The 18,840-nt window shown below is 52.2% G+C and overlaps 6 protein-coding genes across 6 annotated transcripts; 4 read left to right on the top strand and 2 right to left on the bottom strand.

The window, feature by feature from the left end:
• Positions 1-96: 96 nt before the first annotated feature.
• On the top strand, positions 97-2,282 carry BDW74DRAFT_15307 (CFEM domain-containing protein). The gene is made up of 8 exons (XM_073724464.1): positions 97-339; positions 415-550; positions 606-784; positions 845-881; positions 946-1,013; positions 1,066-1,448; positions 1,507-1,574; positions 1,629-2,282. The coding sequence occupies exons 1-8, from the start codon at positions 238-240 to the stop codon at positions 2,009-2,011; spliced, it is 1,356 nt and encodes a 451-aa protein (XP_073584727.1). The 5' UTR covers positions 97-237; the 3' UTR covers positions 2,012-2,282.
• An 820-nt stretch (positions 2,283-3,102) lies between these two features.
• BDW74DRAFT_15302 (emp24/gp25L/p24 family protein) lies at positions 3,103-4,059 on the bottom strand. Its single transcript, XM_073724455.1, has 3 exons — positions 3,766-4,059; positions 3,257-3,652; positions 3,103-3,192 (listed from the first exon to the last, which is right to left on the bottom strand). Exons 1-3 carry the CDS (start codon positions 3,958-3,960, stop codon positions 3,175-3,177), a joined length of 609 nt encoding a protein of 202 aa, XP_073584726.1. The 5' UTR covers positions 3,961-4,059; the 3' UTR covers positions 3,103-3,174.
• A 228-nt stretch (positions 4,060-4,287) lies between these two features.
• On the top strand, positions 4,288-5,620 carry BDW74DRAFT_152420 (SANT/Myb-like DNA-binding domain-containing protein). The gene has a single exon (XM_073724366.1). It carries the CDS (start codon positions 4,749-4,751, stop codon positions 5,496-5,498), a length of 750 nt encoding a protein of 249 aa, XP_073584725.1. The 5' UTR covers positions 4,288-4,748; the 3' UTR covers positions 5,499-5,620.
• A 458-nt stretch (positions 5,621-6,078) lies between these two features.
• On the top strand, positions 6,079-15,164 carry BDW74DRAFT_177687 (putative myosin class II heavy chain (MHC); the record flags this gene model as incomplete). The annotated part of the gene is made up of 6 exons (XM_073728952.1): positions 6,079-6,335; positions 6,392-6,652; positions 6,710-6,870; positions 6,918-7,128; positions 7,866-7,912; positions 8,503-15,164. 6 exons carry the CDS (start codon positions 6,079-6,081, stop codon positions 15,162-15,164), a joined length of 7,599 nt encoding a protein of 2,532 aa, XP_073584724.1.
• A 692-nt stretch (positions 15,165-15,856) lies between these two features.
• Positions 15,857-16,392, top strand: BDW74DRAFT_15258 (uncharacterized protein). Its single transcript, XM_073724390.1, has one exon. The coding sequence runs from the start codon at positions 15,913-15,915 to the stop codon at positions 16,297-16,299; it is 387 nt and encodes a 128-aa protein (XP_073584723.1). The 5' UTR covers positions 15,857-15,912; the 3' UTR covers positions 16,300-16,392.
• On the bottom strand, positions 16,393-18,265 carry BDW74DRAFT_15264 (putative RNA export mediator Gle1). Its single transcript, XM_073724404.1, has 2 exons — positions 17,319-18,265; positions 16,393-17,259 (listed from the first exon to the last, which is right to left on the bottom strand). Exons 1-2 carry the CDS (start codon positions 18,132-18,134, stop codon positions 16,486-16,488), a joined length of 1,590 nt encoding a protein of 529 aa, XP_073584722.1. The 5' UTR covers positions 18,135-18,265; the 3' UTR covers positions 16,393-16,485.
• Between the last annotated feature and the right edge of the window lie 575 nt (positions 18,266-18,840).

The following is an 18,840-nucleotide window of genomic DNA, read 5'->3' as shown; positions in this document are numbered from 1 at the left end:
TCGTCTGAACGTTCAAGGTGTTGCGTCAAGGCCGAGATCCTACCAAGCCTAGAAGGAAGGATGCTGACTATAGGCCCCTGACCAAGGCTACTGCAACGCAATTGCGTGGATGTTGTTCATATTTTACCTAGAACACCAGTCCTTTATGACGCCTTTCCAACTTCGGTGCAGTCCAATGTTCCCAGAAGTTCACTCCTTTGCCCGGGCGTTTTGTTGCGGCAAGTCAACGACAAGGAAATGAGATTGCTGCATGTGGTGGCTGCGGTAGCTGCGGTAGCTGCCGGTGTCAGTGTCGTTGCTCTGGCACAAGATGTATCTATCGATTTGCCGCAATGCGCTGTAAGTGTTCTGTTAAACTTTTTCTCTCATCTCGCGTTGGTATAAGAGGATCTGACAAGATGGATGCCTATGAAGGCAAAATGCATGTCGAACGCACTCCCCTCATCTTCCTGCTCTTCGACGGATGCCGAATGCATGTGCGCGGCTGAAACATTGCTTAATCAGATCACTACTTGCGTTGCAACGGGGTGCAATGTAGCAGATACTCTCAGTGAGTATTTCCGACTCGAGGCTATGTTGCTCCAGTCCCTGAGTCTTTCTTCTAGGGACCACAAATGCGACAAACACAATGTGCGGCATATCGCCGCGGGATGGCTCAACCACCATTCTTGTCGTCCTAGGGATCTTCTCTTTCCTCACCATCCTGGTTGTCTCCGTTCGATTGGGCCACAATATCTCTAGGCATGGGACTAGTTTGGCTGATTCCTTTATTCTGGTGGCTTTTGTATGCTCGGTCTTCCTTCTCGCGCATTTCATAAGTACTCGAACTAATCCTCTCGTGAAGCTGTTGGCAGTGGGCCAGATTGTCGCAATAGCGTTAAGTGAGTATCCGTTTCGCAGAAACTTCGGTCGCCTCATGTGTCCGTAAACTAATAGTCTGGAAAGTGGTCCGAGGCGGCATGGGAAAGGACCTCTGGGCGATTGACCCAGATAATATCAACGATGTTCTCATGGTAATATCACAGCATTCCATTTTTCTGCAGAAGCAGCGTCTGACATGCCTAGATATTCCTCATTTTCTCCTGTTTCTACGTCAGCGTCCTCACATTCACCAAACTGTCCTTCCTCATGTTCTTCCGCCAAATATTCGTGTCCGAAACCTTCCATCGTTTGACAATCGCGCTGGGAGTCTGGTCCATCTGCCAAGGCATCGGATTTCTACCGGCTGTGATCTTTCAGTGCAGTCCGATTTCATACGCCTGGACGAACTGGGACGGAGAGCACGTTGGCAAATGCACAAATTTCAACGCCACGGTGTGGTCGATGGCTGGGTCGAATACGTTGCTGGATATTCTAATCATCGCGTTGCCTATACCATGGCTGGTTAAGCTGTCGCTGGATCTGAGGAGGAAGTTCCAGATGGTGGTACTGTTCAGTATGGGGTTTTTGTATGCCATCCCTCTTCTTTTTGCGCATGGCGTCGTTTGACTGACGCTTTGGACCTAGTATCACCATCGTCAGCCTCGTCCGACTAAACTCCCTCGTCAAAGTCGCAAAGACGTCGAACTTCAGCTGTAAGTGCTCACCTCTCCCTCATCCATTCTCTCCTAATTTCCTAACCCAAACAGATGACTACTACCCCGTAATCTACTGGACCGTGATTGAAGTCGATACAGGCATAATAATTGCGTGCCTGCCCGCCATGCGACAAGCCCTCAGCCGCCTGAGCCCGCAGCTCTTCGGCACCAGTGACGGTACCTCAAACTACACAGCCCACTCTGGCCCTCGCCCCGGGTCCCAGAAGCTGTCTTCCTCCCGTCGTCGTGCGCGAGGGTCCATAACAGCCCTAGAGTCGAAGTCGTATGATGAGCGGAATATTAACATGACAACTTCGCTGACGGTCTCTTATGCGAGAAGACCGAATGATGAGAGTACGGATGACGTCCCGCTCGTTGAGATTGGGTCTCCGAGTGATGTTTTGGGGTATACGGGGCGGCATAGTCGGATTTGAGCAATTGCAAACCTGGCGGCTTGAGCATGAGGCGCCGGGTTTTTGAAACTACGGAGTAACCCTTATCACTTCAGCAAGAAGCTTAGTGGAGGCACAATGACAGCTCTGCGAGGAGCAACGAGCCAAGCTATTAAGCTGGTTCTTGCTGAAACTAAGGTACTTATTCAACTTAGTGGACGAAAGTGATGCGGGGTCTAACCCCTCCAAATTGTTGACTTATCACCTGTAAGGCGACGCCTCTTGCACTCAGGTATACTTACAGTGGTGAAATGACGCCGCCAGCTCGGCCGGGACTCCATTGACGCAGAGGGAACTATCCCCAGAGGCTGCTGTGGTCCGGCCATCCCACCGAGTCGATTTTTCGGCACTGTTCGCCTCTCGCTAGGTTCCATGTATGTTGTCCGTCAAATAGCTTAGCTATCCCCAACCTGCAGAGCAAATTAGACACCAACCTTAACAAACCATCTTTGCTCGCCGGCTTTCATCCACTCTCACAGCGTGAGCGCAGGCAACATTGCTCCGTTCGCTAAGAATAACAAATATGTCGGTCGCCAATCCGGTGATTTACAGCAGATGTAGACGCCGCTTTTCACGCAAGTACGATGGATGCGAACTCTCCGGTTTGAACTGCGCCGCATTCGATCCTGCGATTTCGCGTTTCAAAGCAGCTGGTGGTTGGGTGTATTCCATGCGGAGAGGCGTCAGTGGCCCAGTTTGGTGGTTCCGGTGGAGAGAGAGACAGCCGTGTGTATCTTGGTTGGTTTCATGATATCGGCGGTTTGAGCGCGCGCCTTATAGGGGTGTATGGATCCTGCTTGTTGATGCTTACCTCAAAGGATGACCCGGAAGTTAATTGGATACGTTCGATGAATATCGATTAGTAGGAATCGCGATTTTGTGCTGCGGAGCGTGACGGGGAAAGGGAGATTGTAGAGCTGGGCGCTCATAGCACGGGACCTGGGCCATTGATTGGGATTGGCTGTAGGCTAGGCTGGCACAATATTCCGAGAGCTCAGGAACAATATGCAGAAATAGAACTGGATTTCATGACGTGAAACTCGAAACTAGTGGGATTCCCAAGGTAGAGTATGTATATCGTAGTATCGTATTCCCATTCCACGGTCAAATTGACCACCCTTCGGTCTCGCTCATGAACGAACTTTCTAAACAACGCGCTTGACCTGTTCATCCGATCCAGTCAGTAATTGTCACCCAAGCACCACAGCCAAATTTCGAGTTACTCACCTCGAAGAACCTCTTCAGCCACCAAACCTGGAAAACACCCTCGCCGATAAGCACCGCCAGCTGGAAGATACTCCACCACTTGACACGGGCATTTGTGCTCTCCGCGGTGTTGCGGTGTACGCGCTCGCGGACAACAATGTACGACTGCTCATCCTTAACCTGGGCCAGGTTCTCCAGAAGCTTGCGGACCTCCGTCTCCAGCGGGTCTTGGGCCATTTCGGATTCGGGAACGTAGACAATTCCGTGAACGTTGAACGAGACTTCCTTGGAGTTCGAGGTCCAGCCCTCGTTGCTGAAGCAGTAGACGTACTTGCCGTCGGCGTGTGCGGTGAACGAGTAGTCTTCAGAGCTGATGGCTTGCTTGTAGTATTGGCGGTTGGCTTGGGGGTCTTCGACCTATACGAGAATGATACCGTTAGTGGATATCCGTGCAGATGGTGGACCGATTGAACGGTCCCGAATGGAATTGAGGCCATTGTCAAGCGATGCCGGCGACGGGCTCAACATACCCAGAAATCAATCTCAAGGTTCCCGCTTCCACCGAACTCCCGGTCGCCGACCTGGAATGAAACGGTCATCTTGTCATCCTTGTGCAAGCTCTCGTGGAAGCATTCTCGTGAGTGGGCGCGGAGCTGGATGTTGTGTGCGGCGGCGGTGGTGATCCAGCTCAGTCCGAGGAGGAGCGAGGCAGCAGAGAAACGCATGGCGGCGATGGCTTCTTGTTTTTTTTTAACAGGATAATCGGCGGGGGCCGTTGAAATTTAGCAAGTGGTGGAGCTGCCCCGACGTGAAGTTGTTTTGCGGTGGGATGGTAAGTGTCTACTCGTGGTTCACGCGCAAGGTGGTCTCTCCCGTCACTCTGGAAATTCGAGACGCTCGGACCACCTCACCTCCGACTCGCCGCTCTACAAGCCGGTACGGGCGTCAACCATCCATCTTGCAGGGACTGCTTGATTCTATTTGATATATAGCAGGGCTATGTACCTGTATGAGTGCTGTGAATCTTTTTGAATTTTTAGGAACTATTGATCCCCGATAATGCCTCCTAGAAATTTGGCAGCTACACACCTAGATAAGCTTCAAAGTACTCATAGACATTTATACAGTCGACAGCGTCTTCTGGTTTAATGCCTACGAACTAATTACTCCGGATGGCCATACATATAGGCGTAGACCGAGCAATTAACCAGGTCGGGGTTTAGCCAGGATGTACTCAATTCGGAAGTCACGATGGCTCAGCCCTTCCCATCGTGAGATACATTCCCACGGCACCTGGATGGCTCTTCGCCCAAAGACTGCCTAGAACGAAGCAACTAGTCTCAGTTACTCTCTTTGGCCTGGTGTTCGGGCATAGTATGATGCCGATTCTTGTATCCAATGGAAAGCAGTATCGGATGTCGCTGCCAGGGAATGTCCGCGAGAGGCCTCCATACGGCGTCAGGAATATGACCGCCGACCGCTACCAGGTACAACCATTCAAAGCTAGAAACGTATGCCGCGATATACTTACCTTCATATTCAGGATCTTCATATCGCTCGTCCAAGACGACGACGCGCATATCCCGCAATGCGTAGCGCTTTTGGGGCTACCTGTAGGCCACGGGATTCATACCACCAGTCCATGGTCGTCATTCCAAGCACAACTCAAAGCCTCCTTCGATGGTCTTCTGAAGATGACAAGGCGCTCCGGCAATTGAAAGCGTCGAACGTCTCATGGAAGCGAATATCCACCGTGTTGGACGGCAGACCAGTCGCAGAACTCAAGGAGCGCTGGTTGGATATTCGGAACGGCAGGCATAGAACTAATATTGCGTATGAGCTGGACAACTTGGACGAAAACGATGGCGACGAGTGGTATTTCGAGGAAGATTATGACGGAGATTATGGCAGAGAGAGTAGTCATGTGTCGTTCAGTCCGTCGCTTAATGAAGATGTGAGTAAACGGCAATTGTCCGTGCACGTTAGGCAAGAAGCAGCCATTGACGTCAATAGACTGACGACTCGGATTATGTCCCTTCTAAGCGATCGAGATCGAAGAGAGTCTATTATCTCGACGATGAGTTCACCCTCGACGAAGTACTTCTTCTCCATCGAATTGCAGCAGATTGGGAACGGGACCGGTTGGAAACAATCTGTAGCCGGTTTAATAGGAAAACCGGCCGCCACATCACCTGGAGACAAGCAAGGTCCGTTCTCAATGACTAGGGTAGTGATAGGTGGCAGCATTAAAAGCTCTCACTAGGGGGTAGTGTTGGTCCCTGGAGGTTCAAGAGAAGATCGAATGAAGTATTCGCTTCAACGTATTTTTAGCTCTCCCTTCGGATATGTAAGGAGACATCGCTATCCATTATTGAGAAAGCATCAATATTTGAAGCTGATAAGAAAATCAGGAGAAAATCGTTGAGCCCAGGCCGGTTGACAAGATGATGATGAATCCAAGAATAGCGCAGGGTTATAGGGATCGCTAGAGTGGGGCAGGAGAAGACCCTTGAATGGTGTGCCTGAGTAATCCTGGCCTTATGGGGTATGGTCGGTTTCAGGAGTTCCCAGGGTTCAATCTCCATCTCCCTTATCCAACGTTCGATTGTTTGTTCGACATCACTCTCTTTAAATCCAGTCACTCATTACCTTTGTCGGTGTCATATTACTCTCTTTATTTGTGTCTGTTTGGACTGTTGGTTAAGCCGAACAGCTGTGCAACATTCCTCGTGCTTGACAGTAAATAAACCCGGACAGTTCAATTCCTCTTGACAACCACAGAGATCGAGCTTTCTTCGACTCGCCCATTCATTCCTTCCATACTCCGCCAGGGATATATCAAAATGCGTGTCGCCGGAGCCATTGCTCTGTTGGCGGCGGCCATGCCGGCTCTCGCTGAACGCGGAACCTTCGGACTTGCTCTGGGCAACCAGAACCCGGACTCATCCTGCAAAACAACCGATGACTACAAGAAAGACTTCGATGCGATCAAGCACCTGACGACCCTCGTCCGTACTTACTCCGCCAGCAACTGCGACACTGCCAAGAACATCATTCCGGCTGCGAAGGCGAAGGGCTTCAAGGTTGTGCTGGGCGTTTGGTATTTTCCCTGTTCAATCAGGGCCATCTCAGGTGCTAACGTTCGTCGCTTCTCAGGCCCGATTACGATGAGTCCTTCAACCAAGATTTCGAGGCTCTGCAGAAGTCCGTCCCCGGAAACGAAGACGTCGTCCACGCGATCACCGTCGGTTCCGAGTGCCTCTACCGCGGGGACTTGATTGATGCCCCGAAGCTCCTGAAGAGAATCAACCAGGTCAAGAAGGAGTTCGATGGTGTTGAGGTCGGTACTGTGGACAGCTGGAACAAGTTTGCCGACGGTACTGCGGACCCTCTCATCACCGGAGGCGTTACCTACTTGTAAGGCCCCGCGGATAGATCCATAATCTTTTGTCTTCCATTGCTAATTTCTCCAAGCATGGCGAACGGCTTCGCGTATTGGCAAGGCCAGCCTATTGAGAATGCCACTGCTACCTACTTCGATGACATGGCGCAGGCCAAAGCCCACATCGAACAGGTTGCCGGCGACAATGCGAAGAACATCCGCTTCGGAAACGGCGAGAGCGGCTGGCCTACTGGTGAGTTTTCTTCGGTTCCATTCTCCGACTTATACTGACAATCATAGACGGCGGGTCCGACTACGGCGCTGCCAAGGCCAGCACTAAATCCGCTGAAAAGTACTACAAGAACGCTGTCTGCGCCATGCTCACCTGGGGTATTGATGTCTTCTACTTCGAGGCCTTTGATGAGAGCTGGAAGCCCGATAGCAAGGGTGACAACGGCGAGGTCAAGGACGAGAAACACTGGGGTCTCTTTACCGACGACCGCAAGGCCAAGTTCGACATGTCGTGCCCGAACTAGTGTTGCGTTGATGTAAGAGTCGGAATACGTCCGATCTGGGCTTCTGTATCTGAGATTTATATCATATCTTACCACATAAACACGGAATATGCCAAGATTCCGGGTCGCGCGTTTGACTACTCCATGCCCTGAATAAGCGAGATGAGTCCTGAAGAATAGTTACATCATATGAGGCCATAATGCATGATTTATAGCCTCCGACCGTGGGTTAGTCGAAGTATGGTAACGGCTAAGCGGGAACCGTGGTTCATAGCGCACTTTTACCCCTGAGTGGCAGACACAAACCACGAGCGGCGCGTTGTTTGGTTGAATTCTAATGTTTATGGTCCAGCAATTTGCAGGGCGCTCAGGGGCTTCAGATCATGCTGCTTTTGGCTCAATGAAGATGTATTTACGAGTGTCTAGTGAGGCATGACGTCCATTTTTATCCTCCTCGAGTACGGCGTAATCGACGATCGTCCAAGGCCGAGGCAGAAAACAATGCAGCGCGTCTTTCCTGCACCTCTTACATGGCGGTGAGTTGGCAAAGCAGCAAGCACAAGGGTCCGCAGCCTCGGAGTACGGAGTACAACTGCAGAGAGTTAGACTCGAATTTACCTCAATTATCATTGTTTACTAACGATATGCTAACCTGCTATACGTAGTATGGTAGCCAATGATTTTTGTCACCTCGGAGCTCCTACGGAGCTGGTGGCCAGCTAACTGCTACTAGTGGAAATAAAGGGCCTTTGTTTAGGGCGCTGGAGGTGATTACGTACGGTAAAATACTGCTTTGCTTGCTTAGATTGCCCGTTGGAAATTGTGACATGGCCCAACCCCGATAGGCAACCCGGCAAAATAATCTTGAAAGCCAACTCCCCTAGTGTCAGTCATTCTTCGTTTTTTCCATCGTTCAACCTTGATCCGGCTGTCCTTCGCGTGTGCGCCATGTCCAAGTCCTTCGCATACCCTAGGTTTCTGTAATCTGTTGTTCATCATCTCTGTTGCCGTCCCCTCCCCCCTGAAGAGCCCCCTCGCTCCATCTACGGGGTTGTTCCGCCAAATCGCCGCGACTCGCCCCGTACACGACTCCTACGAACAGCTCCGCATCGGCGTCTGCGTTTGCGTCTGAGGTTGTCAGAAGGTCCTGCGATAAAGTATCGACGAGCTGGAAGATATTGGTGGTTTGAATTCCATGCTTCAACATTCTGGACAATAAGGAGAGCAGCAAGCAAGTGCTTGCTGCAAGAGTCGACACGGAAGGTAGGTCACTTTTCAAGCTGTGTTTTCACCAGCATACGAAACCCCCCCGGCCACGTTCCGATGAGGCTCAATTGTCAAAGTTCATTGCTAATGCATTGTTTTTCTAGATCTAGGTCAAACCGTGTCTTCCGCCAATTCGGCGCTTTCTCCCCCACCGCCGCATTCCACAAACCCATCTGGCCTGCGTGACAGTTCACTGCTGTCGGCCCCGCTGCAGTCGCCATTCCCATCTCCAGGTGCGTCGAGTCGCTCGGCCGCTGGATCACCTGGCCGTCCAACCTCTCCAGGGAGTCGTAGCGTCGCCTTCAACGAACCGTCAACCCTACCCGTCCTACCGAAATACCGTGGTGCTTTGGACTCGTCGACCACGTCCCCGGAGGATAAGAAGGCGGAGAGTAGTGTGTACTATACCACAGCTTGGGGTTCGCCGTACGCTGCACCCAGTCCGCGAACAGTCTCTTGGTCGTTAAGTCAGAAAGACGCCGGTGTTGATCGCGACTCGGGAGATAGCTCTCCAATCTCGATACAATTCGGGCTCGAGCCGAACAGACACGTGAACTCGTTGGAGGGTCCAACCATTGAAGTCAGTGGTAGCCTTGATCGTTCTCCAGAGAGCAGACGAGGAAAGTCGATACAGGATTTCACGCAGGATTGGATCAACCAGTACCTTTCTGGTCAGCAAAGAACCGAGCGAAGCAACTGGTTAAGCGACGATTCCGGTAGCGAAGCGCCATCGTTCATTACGGCCGCGAACCACTTCGCTGACGACGCTTCTGACGACTGGCTTGGGTTGGAACAGGACTCTCGGGGCCAGGATCTGCTCAAAACCCCGACCCTAGCCGACTTTGTCAACCGGAGATCTGCTGCTAAGGCAGGGCCACTCCGCAAAATCAAGGAGTCCCTTCACAGGAGAACAGATACTCTTCGACAGGAGGATTTTTGGGGATTTGCGTACGACAAAGAGCAGTCAAACACCATGGCCGACACAAAGGAGACGCTGCCTGCTGGGTTAGAACACAAGCCTCTTCCCCCAGACGAGAAGCCGCTCCCACCACCGCCGGTAGAAGAAAAGGAACCTGCGCCGACGATGGACACGCCGACTATACCTGCTGAAGCAAGCATCGCCGCGGCGAAGACAGCAGAGGAAAAGCCCTTGCCGCGGAGACAGAAGAAGAAAATACCCTGGCGTGGCAAAGGTTGTGTTATTGACCTTCCTCTATACGACAAAAGAGGTACAGAGGAGTCTGGATACCGGCTCTTAACCGCCGAAGATGTCAGACGGGGCTTGGAGCAATGGGAGGAGCTAGGCTATGATGTCCGAGGCTTCAATGTTAGCGCGCCAGAAGATCCGTTCAATTTTGAGCTCGGAGGCGCCAGTCGCCCGCTTTACCCCGATGTAAACGATCTGAAGGACGAACAGAACCCTGGCAGTTACAACGTCAGCTTTCCGAACAAGGCGCTTTGGGATGAGTATGTTAACCACCTGCAAGAAGAGAAGCTAAGGGCCTTGGGTGTATTTGGAGGCGGTGACGAAATCCAACCTTCTCCATCACCTGCTACCCTGAATCCTATGACGCCCTTCCCAGGTCTTGTTGCATCTCCACCAATCCCATCTGCATCAGCCGCTAGCAATCCTCTGTCAATGCATCATCCTTTCTCGCCGCAGCTCACACAAGGGGGTAATATGAGTAATGGGATCGCGTCCTTGGCGTCACCGGCATCTCAGTTTGGTATGCAAACGCCCTTTTACGGTGTTGACCAAGGTATCATGCCAGGGTTTCTTCCCTTTCAGCCAACGCCGCCCGCGCAAGGCTCCCTTACACCTCAGAGCTTCCTCAATCTGCGCCAAAGCGGTCCTACGTCAACTATCCCAGGTACTCTGTCTAGTCTTACGTCTATGTTGTCACCTGTTTCTCCAATGAACGATCCAAATGCTTTCCATCCTGGATTTGGCGACCTCGCAGGTCAACAGAAAGACGTCTTCAATGATCAGTTTCACCACCAGGCTCAAGATGACTACGCTGAGGATCAGCTTCGGCCGCTCCGAACACCTCCGCCAAACCCGGACAACTTCCATGCGTCTACGGTTGAGATTGCGCAGCCTACTCCTCGCGGACACAGCCGCGGCCATAACCTTAGCGAAACACTTCAGCGGGGTATCGACCAAATCACTCCGGATTACCATCTGGAAGATACTATCAACAGAGAGCTTGACGACGGTGACTACGATCCAATGCATCACAGCCTCAATGCGCCTAGCTTGCTGAACTCTAGGTGGGCTCTGCCTGAAACCACCGCGCCTCAACACATGGCTCAGCACCTCAACCACTTTTACGGAGATGCTTATAACGCTGAGGTTGCCCATGACGGCTCAGATATTGACACCAATCCTAGTTTATCTGGGACGCCCCGCCGCAATGGATCGCTCGCCAACCAGTTTCCCTGGCATGAGCCGAAACCCAGTAATGGGTCTTTTGTTGGTGGACACCGCTCGAAACTGTCAACGTCCAGTCTCAACGTTCAGGCAAAGGAGTTCGCACCAACCGGTCAGATTGCTCCGCAGCCACGGCCCTTCCAGCAGCAAAATGCTTTCCAGTTTCCTACATTGGAGCACTCAGTGTTTACCTTCGGTGCCGAACAACCTGCTGGGCGGCTCAACGTTGCTGCTCCTGCATTTACTCCTGGCCAGACTGACAATGTCTTCCACGGCAGTCAAGACAGTCAGTCCCGTGAATTCAAGTTCTCGGCCCCGTCCGCTGCGCCATTGGACGTCGCTGCGCCTGACTTCAGTCCCAGTAGGACCAAGATCTTTGACGATATTGACTTCGCGGAAATATCCAAATCCGCCAAGAAATCAAAGGCCATTCCCATTGTGAGACCAGATGAAGTGAAGGAAGACGAGCAGGATAGCAAGGAAGTCAAGGTATCCAGCGATTCTCGTGGCCGCCCATATCCTACTGATCGGCATAAGCGTGCTCGACGCGTCGGCGGAAGTGACGAAGGCGAGGCCGGGTTCAGTATATCGAATCCGCTGGGCGAGGCTAGTAACTTCCAGCCTCAGCACGCACCAACCGCTTCTTACGCGCCTGCCGAGGGTAAGGAAAACGCTCTTCCTGAACAGGACTCAAAACCCGTCGTTACTCAAATCAATCCCATTGGACGTAAGGATACGCCAGCCAGCGAAGCTTCTACCTGGGCTCCTTCCGAGGCTAAGGTTGATGTAGCCGGGCCCATTGAGATACAACATGAGAGCCCTGAAGTGGTTCCTGAAGATAAGCCTGAATTTGAGGTGTCAAAGGAACAGCAAGAGCCAGCCAAGGAGCCCGAGCCTATTCAGTTCGGTCAGAAGAGCGCTCTATCTGGTTTAGCGAAGCCATTCAGTTTTAAGCCCTCCATCGCTGAATTCGTGCCGTTTAATGCTGAGCCACCAGCACCTCCTCCAAAGGACACGCCACCCAAGGCAAACAAGGGCCTGATGGCTTCCCGCTTCGCTGTGGCCAGCCCGCCGTCACCACCTGCGCGACAGTTATCCACAGAGCTGTCGGCTTCTGCGAATGTCAATGCAAAGGATGATCAGCCGGAAGATATTCCGGAAGCAGAAGAGGATCGTACACACGTCGAGGAAGACCAAGACTCCCTTGACGAAGACCAGCTCAATGCCATTATGGATCAGCTCAATGAGGATTCTGATGTCGGCGTTGAACGCATCAGCACTCCCCAGCCCGCCAGCCACCTGCCGGAGCCAGTACCAGCGCCATCAAAAGAGAAACGCCATGATCACGCAAACAACAGGAGTGAACCTCCGAGCCCAAGCCCTGGAAGGGGCGCCGTATCTCATACTCTCAATGTGCCTAGACTTGATTTCGATGCGCAGTCCCATTTCACAGCTACTCCTACCAAGGGCGTGGTCTCCAACATCCACTCGCCTGTTCGACAACTCCTGAGCCGGAATGACCATATCAGCGACTGGGATGATATGATTTCTTCCGGAGAAGATATCAAACTGGAGAATCGCAGCAGGTTCTTTGATCGCCGTATCAATGAACTGCTCGGATCCGCAATTGACGAACGCTTTTACCCTCTTGAGAACGCGCTGGGTTCGATTCAAGACACTCTTGCCGCTTTGGCTTCTGCTCCTGCCCATGCTTCTTTGGCACTGCGAAGTACATCTGCTGAGGTTATGGATAGTGACGCCGATGACGAAGACGAAGATGATTTCGAGGAGAATGCGTCTTACAGGGCGAGATCACCATTTCACCGCAAAGAGCGTAAGCTCGAGAAGCTCAGGAACGTTTTCCTGGAGGCACTGGCAGCCCATGAGCCTCAGCCGGCTCCTGCTCCTGCTCCAGAACAGCCTGCCATGGAAGAACTCCAACAGCTTCGTCATACCGTCGCTGAGCTGCACGCGATGACGGCCCAGAAACTGTCTCAAGATCCAACCGCCGGCCTACGCGAAATGATTCAGGATGTCGTTGCCACTCAAATAAACTCTCGCTCGCGCTCGGATGCGGAAGAAATCGGAGCCGACAGTCTCATGCTTCAGATCAACAGCTTGAAAGAGATGTTGAGAGGTGCCGACGAGCGAACCGAAACCGAGTACAAGAAGCGAAGACACGCGCAGGACACCATTGCACAGCTCCAGCGCTTGCTTAAGGATGCTGAAGACGAAGCTGCCCGTCACAGTGCGGCCGCCGAGTCTGCTGAAGCACGACTACTGCAATTCCAGGAAGAGAAGATGCCGTACTACGAGAGCTTCCAGCAGAGAGCTGTTATGCTCGAAAAGGAACGCGAAAGCACCAGGTTGACACTTGATGAGCTGTCTTCCAAGAACATTACACTCCAGGGCACGCTCGACGAATACCGCTTCATGGCCGATAGCGCGAAGCGGGAAACCGAGGAGAGCAATGCTCGTCTGGAAGAGGCCAAGGCCGAGAACCACCAACTACGCAACACCGTTGCTAACATGAAGGTTCGCATCGAAGACGGTCTTCACATCCGCCAGAACCTTAGCGGAAAGATGGACGGGCTCCAAGATCAATTAGCTGCCATTACTGGAGAAATTACCCGGGATCAAGCCTCTTGGCGTCGCAAGGAAGAAGAGATGAACGCCAGATACAACGAACTACGGGCATCCCACAACCGGGAGACGAAGTTGCGTGAGAAGCTCGAAACCGAGGTTGCGACGCTAGAAGAGCAGGAGCGTGAGGCCGCGAAGCTGAAGTTCATCTTCGGACAATCGCAGCAGGAGAATGAGCGGCTTGAGGAGCTTGTCAACGAGTTGAGGCAGAAGAACCAGGAGTTGGATCTGAAGGCTGCTCGGTTCGAGCGCGAGTTCAGCGAGGCCCGTGAAAGCAGCAGAGTTGAGATTCAGCGTACCAGGGCTTCTATGGAGACTGAAATTGAGGCTGCCACCACCCAGGTCAACATTGTGCGTGCCGAGCTCGAGGCCCAGATCAACCGCCTTGAGACTCAATTGGACAATGTCAAACTTGACAGTGACACTGCACGAGAGCGCTACGAAATGCTCCTTGAGGAAGCGCATGAAACCAAGGCTACTGCTGTGGCCAATGCTATCCAGTCCAAGGAAACCGCCATGGAAGATCAGCGGCAACAGCATGAACGTGTTCTCAACGACCTCCGCGAACGCCACGCTCGCATTATGCACAATTCCTCTGAGGATAAAACGCGGACGGAGAACCATTACCTTGAGAAACTACAGTTGTCGGAAGACAAGGTCAAGCACTTCCAAGAGCGAATTGTACACCTCGAAGAGAAGCTCGAAATCACCCAGTCGGCTGCTCGTGCCGCTGCCGAGGCTGCACAATCAGCCAAATCTGCAGGACCGACCGTGCCCTCACACTCCAGCTCGCCTTCGCTGCCGTTCAACCAGGGATCGTCGGTACCTGAGAAGATCTCGCCCCAGGCTCTCCGAGAGTCGATCTTGGTCCTGCAGGACCAACTGCAGCAACGTGAAACACGCATCGACGAGCTTGAAGCCGAACTCTCCGCTGTCGATAAGGATGCCCCCACCAAGATCAAGGAGCGCGATACAGAAATTACTTGGCTGCGTGAACTTCTCGGTGTCCGTCTTGATGACCTTCAAGACATCATCAACACGTTGTCAAAGCCATCGTTCAACAAGGAATCCGTCCGCGATGCCGCTATTCGTCTGAAGGCAAATCTCCAAATGCAGCAGCAGGAGAAGGAAAGGGCCATGAACGGCCAAAGCTTCCCAAGCCTGCCCTCTCTATCCGAACTGACTGCATCCCCACGTGCTCTACCTCTAGCGGCGGCCGCAGCATGGGGCAACTGGCGCAAGGGCAGGGAAAATGCGAGCTCTGAACAGACACCCTCCAAGCCAAGTCCCGCGACTTCTTTCCTCTCCGGACTCCTGACCCCTCCTAGTTCCAATACTCGGCAGAATGGCCCCAACAACAGTGCGGCGGCTGGCCCAACCTGGAGACGCCCATCAGAAAGCCGGCCACTGAAAGGCATCGACACCACACCCAGGCCACTATCGTCGCGTGCGGCCGGCAAATTGCCAGAGCCCCCAAGCACCCCGCCACTCCTGCGCGGGTCAAGCTATGACCACGACGCGGAGCCTACCGACTATGTGGAGGCGGAGTCCCAGGAGCAGTCCGAGGATGAGTCCCCAGCGGAATCCCCGGTGGAGTCTCCCCTCGGAGAAGACGAAAGCACCGCTGACGGATTCATCTCGGCCTCTCCCAAAGAGCTGACCGATGGCCCCTTCGGCCCGCAAATAGCATGATACATATAGACTGTTTATAATCCCTTTTCCTTTGTTCGTTTCATCATTTCAAAACTGTGTTAATACAGCGCGTCGTCTTGCTTTAAGCTGAATCTTCCCAGCTAGTTCCTTACTATATCTTCTTGTATCTAATACTGGTACGAGGTGGGCTTATTTCTCCTCTCACCTGCCTTGTTATTTACCGTGCTCTTTACTCATGATATTTACACCAGATACCATTTGCTAATTCTAATTTCCGTGTCTTTCTGCATAGTCTTTGTCTTCTTCTCTTCTCTCCGGGACATATTAATTTTTAACCTACCCTAGCTAGGTACTTACTTACCTTTGTCGCTCTCTCAGATCTACTTTTAGAATTATTTTCTTTGTCTTTATTCTTCTGTGGGTTCCTCGTGATCAGGATAGTCAAAGATCGTTTGTTTAGATGAGAATGGACACTAAACTGTTCTTTTTTCTTCCGGCCACTCAATGTTCGCTTCCTTTTTACTGAATTTTCATCGCTTAGATGGTGGTTGACTTGCATTGCGTAGGCTGCTTAGAGCAACTTGAAGTCTTTATTGTATGATGACGGTCGTGATGGTCCATTTGTTTTGCCTGCTGCTGTTCGAGATATATATCTCGGGCCAGGAAGAATTGCCTGAAGCAGCAAAACCGAGAAAAACGATTCTTTTTTCTATCAAAGGTCTAGTGAGTTGGGCAATCCATAGATGAGTACAGCTACAAAGAATCCCGTCAATGTATAATTTCCTGCATGTTATCCAAATACGCGCGCCCTTACACTGACGGTGCACGATTATACAAGATAGGCAGATCTAATCTAGAATGCTGGGGAGTTAGTTATTTCCTTCTCCCATTTCCATGTCTGTTTGTTTGCATGCTCAAAGAGAGCCTGGAGATTTGTAAGAGCACCGGGCTAATAACGTTCGGCATCTTTCCCCCAACGTCGCAGGCTGCTTCCCGCGTCTTCGGGATGTCCCACCAGGCGCAGTGCAGGCAAACCACTGGTGGCCAAACTCTCGCTTGGAGTTCGAGCGCTGGGCTATCTTGTTTATATGCAGGCCGATATCGTTCGCTTTGCCGTCAAGTCTCATTGACGGCCATTTTGGCTATACTGAGTGCCCAGATCTGCTGTAGATAGGCGGAGCAGGAAGGCGAAACTCATGCATACGGTTAGCATAGGACGAGTTTTTGAATATGGGTAATTTTTGCTGTCAGCGAGCGTATTGAAGGATGTCGCCTTTCGCTCTGTCTGAAAACGGTGCCCCAATGTTTCGTCTCTTTCGGTTTGTGGTGTGGGTGTGATTGATTCGGTGCCCACGGTACATCATATGATAATATTCTTCTCGCGCTGGTAAAGATCCTTCAAGAGTTTGAGCTGGTTAACTCCCATGCTCTGACCGGGCATCTGAGCTGGCAACTCGACAATAGCCCTCCTCATCAAGGCCAACCCAATATGTCCAAAGAAGCCGACTATCCTCTCAGCAGAGGATCTCAGCATAGCCGAAAGCAGTGTAATATGAGTCTCTTGGAGGTCCGCGATGGGTATATTGAGGATCTTATGCATAGCGAACCAGTAAAGCGTATTGGGAAACGGGTTTTTGCGCGCAGTCTTGCCGAAGTTCCGCAGTGTCAGCGCGGCAAATCCAGCACCCAGGGCAGTCATGCGCTCTGAGTGCGTCTGTTCTCTGACGAAGGGCCCGTCGGCGCCACCATCGCGCCACCACCCCAGCGCTTTTCTACCGGATTCGGTCTTCTCGTTCCCGGTGAAGCCCCAGAGCGCGGGGCATACGACGCGGTATTTTGCCCAGAGGATGTCGACCATGTGCATACCCTTGTAGACAAAGGCGTCCATGGAGAAAATTTGGGCGGCGATGATGCCAATGGGTTCAGCGTGGCCTTGGTTGAGAGAGGCTTCTGTTATGAGGGAAGAGATTAGGGATTTCGCGAGGATGTTGAGGCCGTAGATTAGAAGGGCCGGGACTTTGTTGTCATCCGAGTTGGCAATGTTTTCGGGTGGGAAGGCGATGAATTGGCGGACGTCGACAGATGGTTCGGCTATGGAGGCGGCTTTTTCAAGACTGAGGCGGATTTCTTGAGTCTGCGAGAGAATATATGGTCAGTTTCTGTGTTGGTTGGAAATGTTGTTTTGGCACGAACCTGAGTTTTGTTTACACCCTTTCCTTCACGCAGTTGGCCAACGCACTTCTTGATCGATCGGCGCAGGTTTCCCATGTTCTCTTTGATGGCCGGATTCGATTTACCTTGATCTCGGAGGTACTGGCGGAATTTTTTCAGGTGCTGATGCAGTTCGACGTATCGTTGGTGAGTTTTGATTTCTTCTTCCGACAGCCGGCCGCCACCGAGTTGTTTCTGACGCGCGGCGAGCTGCTTCTCAGCCGCCTCTTCTTCCTTCAACCGTGTGGCTTCCTGTTCGGCCTTCTGCGCTTCTGCCTCACGTTTCTTCTTTTCCTCTTCCGCTTGTTCCTTCTCCTGGCGCTCCTTTTCCTCCTGCTCGATTCGTTTCCGCCTTTCAAGCTCATCGGCCGCCTTGCGTTTCGCCTCTTCTGCAGCTTTCAAGGCGGCCTCGCGTTCAGCTCTCATCTTGGCGATCTCCTGCTCCCTCCGCAATTTCTCCGCCTTCTCGCGTTCTATCCGTTCCGCCTCTCTGCGGGCTTCTTCCAGCTTACGACGGTGCTCTTCCTCCACCGCGCGTTGGTGGGCCTTCAGCGTCTCTTCGGCTTCCTCCAAGACTTGCCCATGGCGAGCAGCAACCATGTCAAGTGCTGCATTGTGCTGAGCTTCCAGTTCGCTGTCGACTCTGTCAAGCTTCTCGTAGAAAGATCGTCGCTCGTACGCTTTGACCTTTTTTAGTTCTGAGTTGTGCACGCGTAGTTGCTCCAAGTCTCGGGTCAGGTCAAGCATTAGCTGCCTAGACGGGCTGTCTGGCTGTGAAGGGTAACTGGACCGTCCCATGTTTACGGTTGTACTTCAGTTGTGGTTGAGGTTCGCGCGAAGTGAGGGTCGAAGAAGGCTCAGATTTCAGGTATGGGGCGCTTTGTACTGACAGAAAGTAGGTGCGCAATGAATCATAGTCCGGACGAAGGAAATAAACTCCTGTTCCCAGTTCCGGGGCGTCCTGTCGAAGAAAAACGAAGGTTGAGGGTAGCAGGACGGGAAATTATACAATCGTGACCGGCTGAAATTTTTGATTCATTGGACGATTATTCAAAGAGAATTAGAGTGGTATCTTCGTGAAAGAAACGAGTGCAATCCGAAGAATGAATTGAGCGACCAGGTACGGCGTCGATGCCGAGCATAGGTACAGGGCTGACACTTCCTGGAAACTGGCGAATGAGCGACGGAGCCAATGCATACCACGGCAGTAACTCGACGAACTCACCCTTTGTTTGGGGCTTCGCGAAAGAGAAATTGGGCTCTTTTTTACAAGAGAATGAAAGCCACCGGACGCGATATACAGCGGTAGTTTGGAACGCGCTCCGTTTTTTGTTCCGAGAGACTCGATCAGCATAGGCGCTGATTAGTCAGAAGAGCTAAAGTGGTCTGTCTGGGCGGCCGGACACCCTGTTCAACGAGAGATGCCGGTGATGATCCTCGGCGCCCGTGCCGTTTTCTGGGGTCGCGCAAGTTCCTTGGTCCCGGACGGGGTTCTTTACATCAT

The sequence above is a fragment of the Aspergillus multicolor genome (assembly GCF_047715735.1).
Source record: "Aspergillus multicolor strain CBS 133.54 unplaced genomic scaffold BDW74scaffold_10, whole genome shotgun sequence".
In the NCBI taxonomy this organism is placed as follows: domain Eukaryota; kingdom Fungi; phylum Ascomycota; class Eurotiomycetes; order Eurotiales; family Aspergillaceae; genus Aspergillus; species Aspergillus multicolor.
This window is presented reverse-complemented; position numbering and strand designations above follow the sequence as displayed.

What these genes read in the sequence shown, in the direction of transcription:
- BDW74DRAFT_15307 (XM_073724464.1), top strand. Translation starts at nt 238, where the DNA reads ATGAGATTGCTGCATGTGGTGGCTGCGGTAGCTGCGGTAGCTGCCGGT. An exon ending in GATTGTCGCAATAGCGTTAA is followed by an intron (nt 882 to 945) that starts GTGAGTATCCGT and finishes TAGTCTGGAAAG; the next exon opens with TGGTCCGAGGCGGCATGGGA. An exon ending in ATATCAACGATGTTCTCATG is followed by an intron (nt 1,014 to 1,065) that starts GTAATATCACAG and finishes TGACATGCCTAG; the next exon opens with ATATTCCTCATTTTCTCCTG.
- BDW74DRAFT_15258 (XM_073724390.1), top strand. Translation starts at nt 15,913, where the DNA reads ATGTTATCCAAATACGCGCGCCCTTACACTGACGGTGCACGATTATAC.
- BDW74DRAFT_15264 (XM_073724404.1), bottom strand. Translation starts at nt 18,134, where the DNA reads ATGGGACGGTCCAGTTACCCTTCACAGCCAGACAGCCCGTCTAGGCAG. An exon ending in AGGGTGTAAACAAAACTCAG is followed by an intron (nt 17,260 to 17,318) that starts GTTCGTGCCAAA and finishes ATTCTCTCGCAG; the next exon opens with ACTCAAGAAATCCGCCTCAG.
- BDW74DRAFT_15302 (XM_073724455.1), bottom strand. Translation starts at nt 3,960, where the DNA reads ATGCGTTTCTCTGCTGCCTCGCTCCTCCTCGGACTGAGCTGGATCACC. An exon ending in ACCTTGAGATTGATTTCTGG is followed by an intron (nt 3,653 to 3,765) that starts GTATGTTGAGCC and finishes ATTCTCGTATAG; the next exon opens with GTCGAAGACCCCCAAGCCAA.
- BDW74DRAFT_152420 (XM_073724366.1), top strand. Translation starts at nt 4,749, where the DNA reads ATGCCGCGATATACTTACCTTCATATTCAGGATCTTCATATCGCTCGT.